Here is a 15,003-nt window from a genome sequence, read left to right as displayed (position 1 = left end):
CAGCTTACTTAGAGTCAGAATCTGGCCTTTCTCCTTTAAACTACAGATACGTAAAGGAGGGTTCTTCAGTCACTGCCAGGTTGCTGTGAACGTGCGTGCAGATCTCTCTCTCCTGAAATTTAGGCTCCCCCTGAAACCAGAGAGCAGGCACTTTTATGGGAAGCACTGGGCAACCCAGGCCCAAGAGGAAGTTTCTGTGCCTGGGAATGGAAGAGCAGACTGAATAGTGCCATAGAAAGAAAGTAAAAAGTGAATCTCCCCAGTGTGCCCGTGAGTTCTTCCTAGGGCCAGGGTTGAGGCAATAGACTGCTTGACTGTGACCCTGCAGCAGTGGCTCTCGCAGTGGGCTTCCTGGACCTGCAGCATCAGCATCTCCTGGGAACTTACTAGAAATGCAGATTCTCAGGCCCCAACCCTGACCTACTAAGTCAAAACCCCAGGGTGTGGCTCAATACGCCCTCCAGGTACTCCACTTTGAGAACCCTTGCCTCTTTAAGCCAGTGTCTTTGGATAGCAGCTGGAGCCATTTTGCCGACACCATTTTGCCGTATCTGTGTTATTCCTGCACTATTATTTACTAAAGGATTTTTCTTTAAGAGGAAATTTATTCAACTTAAATAAACATATTGAGAAAAAGAATTTAATCTTACTGCCCGAACTCTATCTCTTGTCACAGATAGAGCGCAATCACAAAAATAAATACAGTGAGACCAGTGGAGTAAGTTATCTTCAAGTGTCTACCAGCTCTGATATTCATTCAGTTTATTTTTAATTCCTCCTGAATTTTCTGAAATGATATAAGCATTTTTTATGAGGCAAGACCTCCTTTGCATCTTTGGGTCCCTTGTGACTCTTTGGGTATTCTTACTATGAAGAAAAAACAAATCTCTCTCTGTCTTTTTTGTTTGTTTTAGAGGCGGTGTCACTATGTTACCCAGGCTAGATTCAAACACTTTGGCTCAAGCGATCCTCCAGCCTCAGCTTCCCAAGTAGCTGGAATCATAGGAACATGCCACCATGCCTGCCTAATTTGTAAAATATTTTGTAGAGATGGGGTCTCACTATATTGCCCAGGCTGGTCTCCAACTAGTAGGCCCAAGCTATCCTCCTACCTCAGCCTCCTGAGCAGCTGGGAGTACAGGCATGCATCACCATGCCTGGCTCAAATATCTTTTTTTTTTTAAAGTGTATGTCTTTGTCCTTACACACAGTTATTCAGAGAGACATTCACATTTGGACCTGTAAGATCAAAGATATTTTATAGTGGGATTCAGCTTAGTTCAGTTGATTACATTTTTGGGAAGGGAATAGGTGTTTCTCATACGTGGGTGCCCACGGAAAGACATAGTCAGTCCTGCTGGAACCATAAATGTGCGTGAGCATTTAGCAGTGAGATCGTCTCCAAAGATAACAGTGGATGTAAGAACAGAAGGGAGATTTTAGGCTGCTTTTGGGGTGCCTGCCATTTTCTGTACACTGACAGAATTTCAGTACATTTGTTCATGAGATAGAAAGGCAATCAGCCTCATTTCTTTTGCTTTTTGTTATCTCTAAGCTGTGCTAAAACAAAAGAGGAAAATTAATTGTCTCTCCCCAAATTGTAAACACCTGTATATACCCTGTTTTCATTTAGCAGTCTATTTCTATTTAGAAGAAAGATTTTTTTTTTCTGACTCAAGGAGCTGTAATCTCATTTTGTACTTGTTTTGGGGAAAATAAAACACACACATAAAACCCACAAGGAAAGCATTACCAAAATTTAATTATATTAGTAATCAAATCTGTGTGATGTGTGTGAATGGAATTTCAGAGTTTTTTGGATAATCAAGAAATTAGTTTGTGGGTCTCTAAGGTACCAGGGGTACTTGGATGGACTTTCCTAGTCTCATCTGTAATGGTCGATGTGGGACACTTGAGATCAATCTGGAGAAAGTACTGAGATTGCCATTACCATCTGATATCATCGACTTTCTGGCAGATATTGGCACCCAAGTAACATTTTATTGACTCCATTTGGATTTTCATTCTTGTGGTTTCGACCTTGCTTTTTATAATGCATACCAATCCGTCCTTCTGCACTCAGCTTACATCCAAGCCATGCCTTGTAGAAAGCTGTCTAGTGGTTTATAAAACCAGATTCCTCTCAACAATCAGGATTTTAAATGTATTTTTAGACCTGTAGACCAACTGGCAGAGACAGAGCGCTTGGCTTTGGGTATTTTTTTCTTCCCTAAAGAGCTCATTCTAATTTTGAAAAATTACCTTTAAAAAAAAGAAAAAAAAGTTTAACTTAACAGGACACTTATGTAGTGACAGGAAACTTGGAATCAGATCTTTCAGGAAATAGAAGCATCATTTTGTCAGTTGCTTTTTAAATTTATAGCACACATCTATTTGCAATGTTCACTTTCCTCAGAGACTCTACAGATTAGATTTAATAGAATCAGGAATAAGTCTTCATTTCTTCTGTTTGAAGGCTTGTGAGGTGAGGGCTGGGGAGTGACATGGGGGGTGGATTTTGTTCCTTTTTGTATAGACAATGCTTAATTCCCCGTTTGGAAAGTCTTTTAGCATTGCATGTGCCTGCGGCATCCCAGGGAAGCAGAGGAGTAAAATGTGGTACTGTGTTTGCAAATCATAAAATGTTATGAAAGAAATATTCAACCCAGCAACCACCCGGCGCAAGGATAGTTCTCAGAAACATAATGTTGAGTACAAAAGGTGGAGAATGGAACAAGATTTAAAACACATTATCATTATTAAGTTAAAAATAGATACACAAAAACAACATTACTTAGGACAGTTGCATATTTAAGGACATATCAACAAAAAATTGAAATAGTTAATGTTGCGGGGATTGGAATGGGAGTGTCAATAAGGGAAGAAGGGAGATTATATGGAGACGAGAGATGAGCCTTGAGGAGAAAAGGCAGTGAACTGAGGGGAATGAATAACTCGCCTGCACTGGGGCTGCAACAGTTCTTGAAAGGAGACTATTGTAATTTTTTAGTTAGAAGTGCTGAGTACCCCAGTCAGTACCAAGAGTCGTTCTCAATCTTGGCCACACATTTTAGTCATCTGAGAAGAACCTGAGAATCTTTTTTAAAAGGTACTGTTTTCCTGGATCCCAGCCACAGGGCTTCTGCCTTAATTGCACCGTGAAGGAACCTGGGCATTGGAGTATATTAAAAGCTCCCATGTGGTTCCGTTATAGATCCAGGGCTGAGAACCAGAGTTAAGTTTCTTAAAGAGGAAAAAAAAGTGTGTGGCAAGGGATAACTCTGCCAAGTAAAAATGAAACGGGTACAATATTCAGACTTCCCTTTTCTACCGTTTTAGGTTATCAGCTCAATTCTGCTGAATGTGTGGATATCCGCTTGAAGAGGATCGTTCCTGACCATTATTGCCACTACTACCCCGAAAATGTAAAGCCCAAACCAAAACTGAAGGAATGCAGCATGGATCCTTGCCCATCAAGGTTTGTGTCATTGCCCACACGCCTTTTACTTTAAAAAGAAACAAATCATCTTCAACTGAGACTGATCCATCTTTGCAGGGCAATACATTTCCATTTCCTGACTTTGAGTGTATACTGGCGGCAAGTGTCTGCATTCACGTTGGTAACCATGGTCCATAGGAATGAGGACACACTTGCTAATCTGGTTACTCAGTCTAGCTTTCTTGTAGTGAACTATGTGTCCCTAAGTTGTTTTATAAGGAAACTCTTTGAACATCGCCTGCTCTCTTCATCCAATTACAGTGTCTAGTCCGACTGCCAATCATAAATATCTTTCACTCACCATTTTAGCTTTTAAACTGGGTCACCCATGATCACGTTTTGGCTTTTGAAGTGTTCACATTAAATTGAGTATAAATAATGCATTGTGCAAGAAAGTAAAGAGTTTTAATGCCAAAGCAAAACAAACAAACAAACAAACAAACAAAAAAACAAACACTATGTGTAAACTATCCTATTGCATAATTTAGTACCTGCTGACTTGGATTGCCTGGGGAAGTTTCCTGGCTTACTACAATACCTTAAAATAACAGCACAATATCAAGTCCCAGAATCCCCCAGATATCTGCCAGCTGGCTTAGGAAGAAGTGTGCAAGTGGAAAAGGAAGCGTTCTCAATGGATTTCATTTCCTGTTACTAAACTGCCCATTTCCTGTAATCGTGATTGAATATAATTATTAATAGAGACCTTTCAAAGGACAAATTCTGTGAAATAAAGTGGTTTTCCAAAGATCCTACTAATAAGACAGTGTGTTAATATCCACTAATACATTTACAGAGTAACGATTATAAAAAGGAATAAATTTATCTAAATTGCAAGATACTTATTTTCTTTGATTAATATACCACTAGTTTAGTTTTCCATATTTCCATATAGAACTGGCGAATTTGTGTTGTAGATATTCTTGAAAATTAAAGAAATAGTGGCTGAATTTTTGGGAATAGTTGATAACACTTGACATTTTTAGTATCCAATTTGAAAGAGCTCTATCTCTTTGGATGTCAAATGTTATATTAGTCAATTAATAAATGTGTTAATAGATTTATTATAGGAATGACATTCTCACAATGATTTCATTTGCAGTGATGGATTTAAAGAGATAATGCCCTATGATCACTTCCAACCTCTTCCTCGGTGAGTTACATCTTTCCTTTTCCCTTTTGCAATTTAAGTAGTTTGCAAGGAACTGTAGCATCTGTAGCAATAGCCTAAAATGTATGAGCGTTCGATGTTAGATACTTACAGAGCTAAGGGAAAACAGACTTCAACTCAATAATAGGAAAAATCTTTCTAAGAATTAGATGGAATTGGCTGCCGCAAAAGGTGATGTTTCCCATCTCTGCAGCTGTCAAGCGTATCTTGGACAACTTAGTACCATAGCAGGAGCTCAAGTGTTGCAATTAATCAGAAATTTGAATGTGTTTTATTCTGAGATGAGTAGTATGGTCCTTCCTGACTCTGAGTTTCTGTAATTCTCTAATAATATTGTCCATTAGTATTTTACAGTTTAGAGGCAGTTTGAAGATGCAGTTACACTGTATATTTTAATTGATTTAATTTTCACGATGGTCCTATGAATGGTAAATAGGGAAGGTATATGATTCCCATTTGACAAAATCCCCAGCTGTGAGGAGCGAAGTATCTTGTGACTAAAGATTGTGTATGGCAGTTAAGAGTAAAGTCTTGGCTGGGCATGGTGGCTCACACCTGTAATCCCAGCATTTTGGGAGGCTGAGGCAGGTAGATCACTTGAGGTCAGGAGTTCAAGACCACTCCTGGCCAACATGGTGAAACCGCGTTTCTACTAAAAAGTATAAAAATTAGCCAGGCGTGGTGGCAGGCACTTGGAATCCCAGCTACTCTTGAGGCTAAAGCAGAAGAATCACTTGAACCTGGGAGGCAGAGGTTGCAGTGAGCCAAGATCACACCATTGCACTCCAGCCAGGGTGGCAGAAAGAGATTCCATTTTTTATTTTTTCAAAAAAAATAAAAAATAAAGTCTCATGACTCCCAGTCCCACGCTCATGCAGCTAAACCACAACTGTTACCTTGAGGCCATACTTTTTGCCACTATCCTTGCAAACTTGAAACAAATAAGCAAACAACAAATAAATAATATGATTTCATTTTTTTGCTTTTGAGCTGGGAACATAATCCTTGGACTTCATGTTCCGTTTCCTGTGGAGGAGGGATTCAGAGACGGAGCTTTGTGTGTGTAGAGGAATCCATGCATGGAGAGATATTGCAGGTGGAAGAATGGAAATGCATGTATGCACCCAAACCCAAGGTTATGCAAACTTGTAATCTGTTTGATTGCCCCAAGTGGATTGCCATGGAGTGGTCTCAGGTAAGATTTGAGAATTTGCCACTTTTAATTAATTCTCATATTTTAAGGGATATTTTCTGTATGCCCACCATGGTACCAGACAGCACAGAGCCAAAAAGCAAATTGTCAAAGAGCATGTCCTTACTCCAAAATGCTTAGGAAGACAGCTGGCAGACAAGGTAAAAAAGACAAGCATCATGGTAGGTAAGAATAATTAATATTAAGGACATTAATAATAACATTGCTATACAATTAGCACAATTAATATGAAGTACCTCTATAAAGAACAGATGTTGAAGCAGAGTCAATCAGGAAGTCTTGGTTGCCCCTGTGGTGCTTAACCCATCTTGGAAGAATTTAATCAAGCAAGAATTAAAATTTAAATTCTTTGAAGACTGTAAACAAGCAAGAACCTGAGAAACATCACTGGGTTGGGGTTAGTGTTAGGGAGATGGTCAAGCAGAGGTGGCTGAGCAAAGGCAGTAATGACAAAGTTGAAAGGGGCTCGGAGTCATCAAGATTGAAGAGATGACCCATGACACTAAGAATTGGAAGATTAAGTTGGAAATGCTGACATGACATAAGAAGTGTGTCCTTGATCTAGTAGCTACCAAGAAGCTTCACAATTTTTGTGAAGAAATAATGTGTTTTAAGTAATTGAGGCAAGACAGTCTAACATAAGACCAGAGGTGGGTAGCCTGTTTAGAAATCATCGTGAGTTCAAGTTATATGAAAAAAAAAAAAAGAGAGAGAAGAAGGAAAACACCCCAGAGATATAACAAGGTTTATGTCAAATTATCGTAGTTTTCACTTAATAAAGAGATGACTGAGTAAGCCTCCAGAACAAATAAAATGCAGGAAAAAATTTTTGTGGTCTATCCGTCTGACAAAGGGCTAATATCCAGAATCGACAGAGAACTAAAAGAGATTTACAAGAAAAAAACCAAACCCATTCAAAAGTGGGCGAAAGATATGAGCAGACACTTTACGAAAGAAGCCATCTATGAGGCCAATAAACATATGAAAAGATGCTCATCATCACTGGTCATTAGAGAAATGCAAATCAAAACCACATTGAGATACCATCTCACGCCAGTTAGAATGGCGATCATTAAAACATCTGGAGACAACAGATGCTGGAGAGGATGTGAAGAAATGGGAACATTTTTACACTGTTGGTGGGAGTGTAAATTAGTTCAACCATTGTGGAAGACAGTGTGGCGATTCCTCAAGGACCTAGAAATAGAAATACCATTTGACACAGCAATCTCATTACTGGGTATATACCCAAAGAATTCTAAATTGTTCTTTCATAAAGACACATGCACACGTATGTTCATTGTGGCACTGTTTACAATAGCAAAGACCTGGAACCAACCCAAATGTCCATCACCGATAGACTGGATAAAGAAAATATGGCACATATACACCATGGAATACTATGCAGCCATAAAAAATGAAGAATTTGTGTCCTTCATAGGGACATGGGTGAATCTGGAAACCATCATTCTCAGCAAACTGACACAAGAACAGAAAACCAAACACCACATGGTATCACTCATAGGCAGGTGTTGAACAATTAGAATACGTGGACACAGAGAGGGGAGCATCACACACTGTTAGTTGGTGGTGGGGCTGGGGGAGGGACAGCAAGGGTGGGGAGGGATAACATGGTGAGAAATACCAGATATAGGTGAGGCGGGGATGAAGACAGCCAACCACCTTGCCATGTATGTACCTATGCAACAATCCTGCATGATCTGCACATGTACCCCAGAACCTAAAGTACAATTTTTTAAAAAAGATGAAAAATGCAGACATTGGTATTTAATAATTTAATATTCTTTAATTTTCTAGAGAGTGAGATGTAGAGAGTGAGATGTAGTTGCCTCAAGTTTCTGCAGCTCTCTTAAGTGATCTCCACATACTTAGCTCATCATGTACATGTATTAATATATCTACTCATCTGTTTATTCAATGTGTCAGCTACTGTACTAAGAAGTAATACAACTTGCTCCTACCACCCAAAAGCTTAGAATCTAGTTGCACAGACATGCATGCAAACAAAGTTGTGATACAATATAGTGTTGTGCATGAGTAGTGTCATGTGCCCAGTACTTCAGAGGCACAAGGTAGAATGATTCACTCCACCTGAAGGTGTCAGGAAAGCTTCAGAAAGGAGTTAGCACTTGAACTTTAAGTGAGTGTCAGGTGAAGAGCGTATCAATCTTTTTCTGATATCCCCAGACTAAGCATAATCACCCTGGAGAACTTTACTCAAACTTGCTAGGGAAGAAGTTATCAATTAATTTTTGGTCACATATTCCCTAAAAAGATTAGAGAATCACATACCTGTTCACATATATGCAGGTTGACATCTAAAATTTCCTATCACAAGTTTAAATAATTAAAAAGAATATCATTTCAACATGTTGTGAATGTTAACATTTTAAAATAAAAGTGTTGCAGCATTTTTAAAAATCTGTCTAGTGGAATTTAAATGCCATGATAATTATGTCTTTGCCATCTTTCAATTAAAAAATACACAAGTGAGCTCTTCTTTAACAATTTGGATGTTGTGAATATTTTTCCCTTTGAACTCACATTTGCAATCTATTCTTTTCACAGAACTTTAATATAATGTATTTTTATGCTTTAAAGTTTTTTTTTTACTACACAATTCTTCTCTCTGAGAAAATATATATGATCACTGATATTAATTTATTTTACTTTTCTGTGGCCATAAGGCCACAAGTGTTTAAAATAGTCCTCTGAATTGAGTTAATTTTAGTATACCCTCAAAACAACGTATATATTTCAAAGTTGGGTAAATAAGAAAAACACATAAAAATTACATTTTCATTTAAATACACACTTAGTTCACCATGTACATGCATTAATATCTTGCAGAAGATAAGTGGATCTTTAAGAATAGTTCATATATTAATCACCAGAATGAGACATGTGTTCAGCAATGATTTTATTGTTAATTTTTGCCATTGGTTTTTAGTTTTGTTTTCTTTGGCTTTGCCTGTATACACTGGGAAAGCTTGTTCATGTGAATAAATAGACCAGGATGGAAGAATTTTATTTTAACAAGGTTATTTATGTCTTTGAACTCTTGAGTTATGTGGCAAAATTCATGTGATGGTCTATCATCAAAATTATTTTTAAGGATCTGTCTGCTGGCAACTTAAGTCCTCTATTTGGTTGAAAGCAAAGAATATCATCTCAGCTGTGAAAGTATTTGTCATCAAGACATTGGGGACTTTCATTTTTTCAGCCTCCAATCACCATTATTTCTACAACTGCAGAGCCTGTTTTCAACCCTCATAAGCCATGTGTTCTGTGTTGGCTTCAGAGCTTTTATATCACCCTCCATCCCCATAAATATCATGACTTTATCATTTTGTCTATTACCAGAATAGAGGATGTTAACTAGCTCTTCTCATTTACCATACCTCATTCTTAATATTTTTCACTTTTCAAAAAATCAAATATATTCTCAGTGGTGAGGATTTTTCATCCTTGAGGACATATGCAGCTCCATAGATGAGTTCTGAAACGTTGTAGACACTGACAATGCCATTGGGGGAAGTGTCCAGCTTTCCAGAAGGGTGGTTTAAAAGCAGAGGATACTCCTTTGGATTAACCAGCTGTAGTATTATTACATCTTATATTGTTTTCTTTCTCTTTGGGTAGGTTTTTTTCTTTCTTTCATGGCTAATATAAAACAGCCCCTCAATGTCTTATATATCTTAAGTTGATAAATTTGGGGGTAGTTGAGTCAATTTTCCAGAAATAAGGTAATATCAAACTTCACTGAACTCATTAAAGTATTTGTTCAGTGGTTTCAAGAGTGGTATGATGAACTGGAGAGGTTTCCCAATATTCTGCCTGATGCGTGTGCGCTGAGAAAAGCCTCCATATCCTCAAAACATGTCTTTGAAACTTGGCCCCAGGGACACGCAGGTACAAAGTGCTTAGGGGGTCAGAAGAGAATTTACAAGCTTTTCATTTTTATTTTTATTTATTTTATTGCATTGCATTTTAGGTTTTGGGGTACATGTGAAGAACATGCAAGATTGTTGTATAGGTACACACATGGCAGTGTGATTTGCTGCCTTCCTCCCCATCACCTATATCTGGCATTTCTCCCCATGTTATCTCTCCCCAACTCCCCACCCCCCCGTCCCTCCCCTATTTCCCCCAACAGACCCCAGTGTGTAGTGCTCCCCTCCCTGTGTCCGTGTGTTCTCGTTGTTCAACACCCGCCTATGAGTGAGAACATGCGGTGTTTGATTTTCTGCTCTTGTGTCAGTTTGCTGAGAATGATGGTTTCCAGGTTCATCCATGTCCCTACAAAGGACACAGACTCATCATTTTTGATGGCTGCATAGTATTCCATGGTGTCTATGTGCCACATTTTCCCCGTCCAGTCTATCATCGATGGGCATTTGGGTTGGTTCCAGGTCTTTGCTATTGTAAGCAGTGCTGCTATGAACATTCGTGTGCATGTGTCCTTATAGTAGAACGATTTATAATCCTTAACAGTGGCTTGGCCATGGCTTTGGCAATAGATAGCTCTGGGAGGGAATTTCACTCTGCCTGTTAGGAACTGTGTGACCTTGAGCAAGGTCCTTAGATGGTGGGCTATTCGCTTATCTGTTCAATGAGCCTGAAGCTACTGATCTGCAAGGGGATCAGGAGGATTCATGAGATAACAAACAAAAAAGATTCCTGTTCCATAGCAAGTAACCAAAGGCAACCAAGAGCTGTCAGCCCCTCCCTGGGGTGGATCCAGAATTGGTGAGGTCTGAAGTTTGTACAGATTGGAGGGGATGCCTCAAAAACAAAAAGAATATAAAACATAATTATTAGATATTAAAGAGAATGTTTATTTAGATAAGAAAGGAAATTACAAGAAATTACAAATTTTAAAAAGCTGACAGCAACCACAATGTGAACTCTGGACTTAATAATGATAATATTTAATAATATATTAAGTGATAGTTATGTTAATGATATATTAATATTGATTCATCAGTTGTAACAAAGGCACCACACTAAGGCAGCATGTTAATAATAGGGAAAATCATAGGGGGAAAAAGGGGTGAAAAGAAATATGGGGGCTCTCTGTACTGTCTGCTCAATATTTCTGTAAACCCAAAATGGTTCTCAGAAAATATTGTCTATTAATTTTTTTAATGCATACACGTATATGCATATATATACTCCCCAACATGCAGATTGTATTAGTCCATTCTCACACTGCTGGAAAGATATTACCACAGACTGGTTAATTTATAAAGGAAAGAGATTTAATTGACTCACAGTTCCACATATCTGGGGAGGCCTCAGGAAACCTACAATGATGGCGAAAGGCGAAGGAGAAGCAAGTACCTTCTTCACAAGTTAGCAGAAGAGAGCATGAAGAGGAAAGAGCCCTTCATAAAACCATATGTCTTGTGAGAACTCACTCACTCTCTTGAGACCGTTATGGGGGAAACTGTCCCCATGACTAATCACCCTCCACCCAGTCCCTCCCCATGGGAATTACGGGGATTACAATTCAAGATGAGATTTGGGTGGGGACACAGAACCAAACCATGTCACAGATAAATGAAAAGATATTCTATATTTTTGTATGACATGAAAACATTCCACTCATAGACAAGAGTAACTTTTAAATCCTAAACAAATAATCCAAGAAAAACATGCTGACAACACAAACTTCACAGAAACTCAGAAAAAAATAGCATAATGTTTTTATTAATTTTAACTGCAGGTGGTTGTAGTTATAGATGAATCAGGATACATCTATGGTATTTTTTTCTCCACTGTTTGGTGGAATAGTCTTCGATGGCCTTCTTATATGACAGCAGTTTTGCAAGACTGACTTTTATAGACAGAATAGAAACATAATCCTCTGGCATCATTGGTCAGAATTTTATTATATTTTTATTGACAGTTCAGAAAGGTTTCATTCATCTTCAAAAATTGTTTTAGGCAGGATCACCTAAACTTTTAATCAAGCTTGAGAGAACTTGTAACAAATTTCTCTGATATTGGAACAGTAAGATTTCAGGGCATTTTTAATTTTCTTGAACTATGATCTCACCTTAAATACCCTTTGAATTGAGAAGTGGAACAAGGTTGTACAAAAGAGGGGCCCTGAAATACAAGCATCACAGAATATTAGCCTCTGCACCCTTCCTTACATAATATTTGTCTAAAAGTCTTTTATGTTTAATATTTATGTAGTTCAATGACTCTCCTTTGCATATGATAAAATAATGCCTTTGTGGTTCTCTTAAAAGAAATGCATTGGCTTCTTTTTTCTTCTTTGAAGTGCACAGTGACTTGTGGCCGAGGGTTACGGTATCGGGTTGTTCTGTGTATTAACCACCATGGACAGCACGTTGGGGGCTGCAATCCACAACTGAAGTTACACATCAAAGAAGAATGTGTCATTCCCATCCCATGTTATAAACCAAAAGGTAAGTCTGTGGTACGTTGTAAATTCAAATCAAATATTTTCCAACTCTCATTCCAATATTGTAGCACTTCCCTTTCAACTTACCACTTTCTTATAAAAATTGTTTTATTGACAAATTGCAATAGACCTTCCCATCTAGATTAAAAAGTTGGATATATGTGAATTACTCATCCGGAGGGAAAACAGCTCCTGTTGATTCAGCACAGATAGAGTAGCTCCTGTCTATCTAGGTTTATACTAACAGTTCTTGGTGGACATAAGAAAATTAAATGTAGTCCTTCCCTTGAAGAAAAAGAAGAATGGAGGAAGGAAGATTTAAAAAAAAAAAAAAAAGAGGGGAAGGAAGGAAAAGTAGAAGGAGGAAGAGAAAGAAGAGCAGGAAAAAGGAAGAAGTAGAGGAGGAGAAGGAAATTACTGACTTTTCCCAAGATTCTCATTCTTCTTTGTACCCACCTCTCCACTAGAGGGTAAGATTTTTGAGGGAGGAATGATGTCATCTTTATCATGTGTACTAATGCCTGGAATGAATGAAAACTTCCAGTTCCCAGTGGAGATCTATGGATGCATTTAAAATCTCTCCAATAGTTCATGTTTGTTCTACACGAAAGAGCAGATATGGGTAGCATCCATGGATAGGATTGTTTGGCATCACTCTCTGGTTTATGGTCTTCTCTGTACTTAGTTTTTTCCATCTTATTTAGTGTTAACTATTCTCATGAAAAGTATCTTACATCTTGAAATGGAAAAAAAGATTATTCCCAACTATTAGTAAGAAGGGCTCTTCCTTAGTACTTGAGAGAGAATGGTAAAATTCTCCTTTGTTACTTCTGGGTTCATTATTCATACAAATAGCCTCATAATTAGCCATTCAGTAAATATTCTTTCAGTAGGTCTATCTTGCAGAAAAATCACTAGTTGCCATGACAGGCACAAACACTGACTATATAACTCCATCAGTGAAGTCTTTTCTCCTTCCTTATGCGCTAATGATACTTTCATTGCCACTTACATAGTGTCTGTAGTTTCCTTGAAGCATCCCAAAGTTATTTTTATTTCTCACTTCATAGATAGGTTATTTCTTTCTTCACATCAAGGAGGCTTCAAAGGACAGAAAGGGGCAACGGTTTGTTCCTCCATGCCAAATGTCATGGGTAATCTCCCTCAACAACTACAACAGTAAAAATTTGAGTAAACTACAACACAGACTCTCTCATCCTGCCCCAGCTTTCTTAACTTCCATGTTATTTGCTTTTCTCTGTTAATTTTTGCATCCCATGTGCAAAAACAAAGTGTGACCAAAGAGAACAGGCCGATATGGCTGAAGTAAGAGCTTCAATGTGTGAACAACAGAAATTGGGACTGATTTGTAAAAGGCATTTTTATGTTAACTTTGACAGCGTATTCAGCTGTATCATGTGATCATTTTGGTTGCATTTTAATAATGTATTAATTTTTTTAAAATACAGCAGAAATGTTTAATTCATTCCAGAAGCCACCTAATGTACTGTGCTAAGGAACTCAACGTGCATTTGAAAAACATGACCTCTTTATAAATGAGATCTTCAGCCAATAGAATCATATGTCCAACTCCTCAATGATTAATAGTAATTAAGCTCATTGTTTATGTTCTCTTTTTCTTAGAAAAAAGTCCAGTGGAAGCAAAATTGCCTTGGCTGAAACAAGCGCAAGAACTAGAAGAGACCAGAAGAGCAACAGAAGAACCAACGTGAGTCCAGGACCTTTTATGGGAATAATCATGGCATAGCCAGTTAACATGATATATGTAATTTTTGTACTTATTGGAGTACAACGATACATTTAATATCCAAATGACCTGGATTTACAGACTCTGGAGAGCTTGAGCTGGCTAGAATTTGTCTTTATTTCACAATTCAGCAGTCCTCCTTTGGCAGTATCTCTGAGCAGCACAGAAAAGAACAGTGTTATTTAACTCAAAGCAGATCCAGTGGTCTGTTACACTTAAGATATTGGGGATAATTTCTAGGTTTTAACACCTGTGATTTGACTGAGAACCATCATCACATCATACAAATAAACCAGTCGTTCCATGGGTAAGTCATAGTCAATCTCTGTAAAGTCACTTAAGTTGGCATGCATTAGTGGCCTGAGTGATCATAGGGAAATGGAAATAGCAAGGTATGAAGAGTATTGGAGCTTAGAACCACCCCTGCTAACTACATGACCCTAGACAAGTCTAACTTTTCTATGTCTTATTCTCCTTACCTATAAAATTAGCAGGTTGGGCTTGATCTCTCCAGGGTTCATTCCAAACTCAAAAATCCAGTGACTACCATCATATGTGATTTGATGAGTCTGGACTGTAATGGTGCCAGTGGAAATTAAGAAGCAAGAGCAAATCAAAGAGGCATTCTGGAGGCAGTTATATAGGGACAAAGAGAGAGCAAGAAATCAAAGGTGCCCTGAGATTTCTAGTCCAGGAATCTGTAAGACCAACAGCACCAATGACAGCCTCAAGTAATTGGACAGAACAGCTGATTCCATGTCAAACACGTGAAGTCTTTGGTGCTGACAGGCTGTCTATGAAGACAGCAATTCCCCAAGCATCAGAGGAAAAAGGGGTCTCAGCAGTAATCTGGCCACTTTCCCTCTTGGAGCAGGCATTTCTTCAACACGTCCAG

General features: G+C 38.2%; 1 protein-coding gene across 3 annotated transcripts in view; it reads left to right on the top strand.

The window, feature by feature from the left end:
• ADAMTSL3 (ADAMTS like 3) overlaps nucleotides 1–15,003 on the top strand; it is a 335,335-nt gene that overhangs the window by 204,215 nt on the left and 116,117 nt on the right. For all 3 annotated transcript variants that reach the window (XM_074399945.1, XM_039480064.2, XM_074399944.1), the window contains exons 11-15: nucleotides 3,340–3,478; nucleotides 4,602–4,652; nucleotides 5,661–5,865; nucleotides 12,197–12,344; nucleotides 13,985–14,069. In XM_074399945.1, the coding sequence (XP_074256046.1) occupies nucleotides 3,340–3,478; nucleotides 4,602–4,652; nucleotides 5,661–5,865; nucleotides 12,197–12,344; nucleotides 13,985–14,069 (628 nt within the window). The remainder of the gene's footprint in view (nucleotides 1–3,339; nucleotides 3,479–4,601; nucleotides 4,653–5,660; nucleotides 5,866–12,196; nucleotides 12,345–13,984; nucleotides 14,070–15,003) is intronic.

The sequence above is a fragment of the Saimiri boliviensis genome, chromosome 5 (assembly GCF_048565385.1).
Source record: "Saimiri boliviensis isolate mSaiBol1 chromosome 5, mSaiBol1.pri, whole genome shotgun sequence".
Taxonomy (NCBI): domain Eukaryota; kingdom Metazoa; phylum Chordata; class Mammalia; order Primates; family Cebidae; genus Saimiri; species Saimiri boliviensis.
The sequence above is the reverse complement of the archived record's forward strand: the minus strand, read 5'-3'. Positions and strand labels throughout refer to the sequence as shown.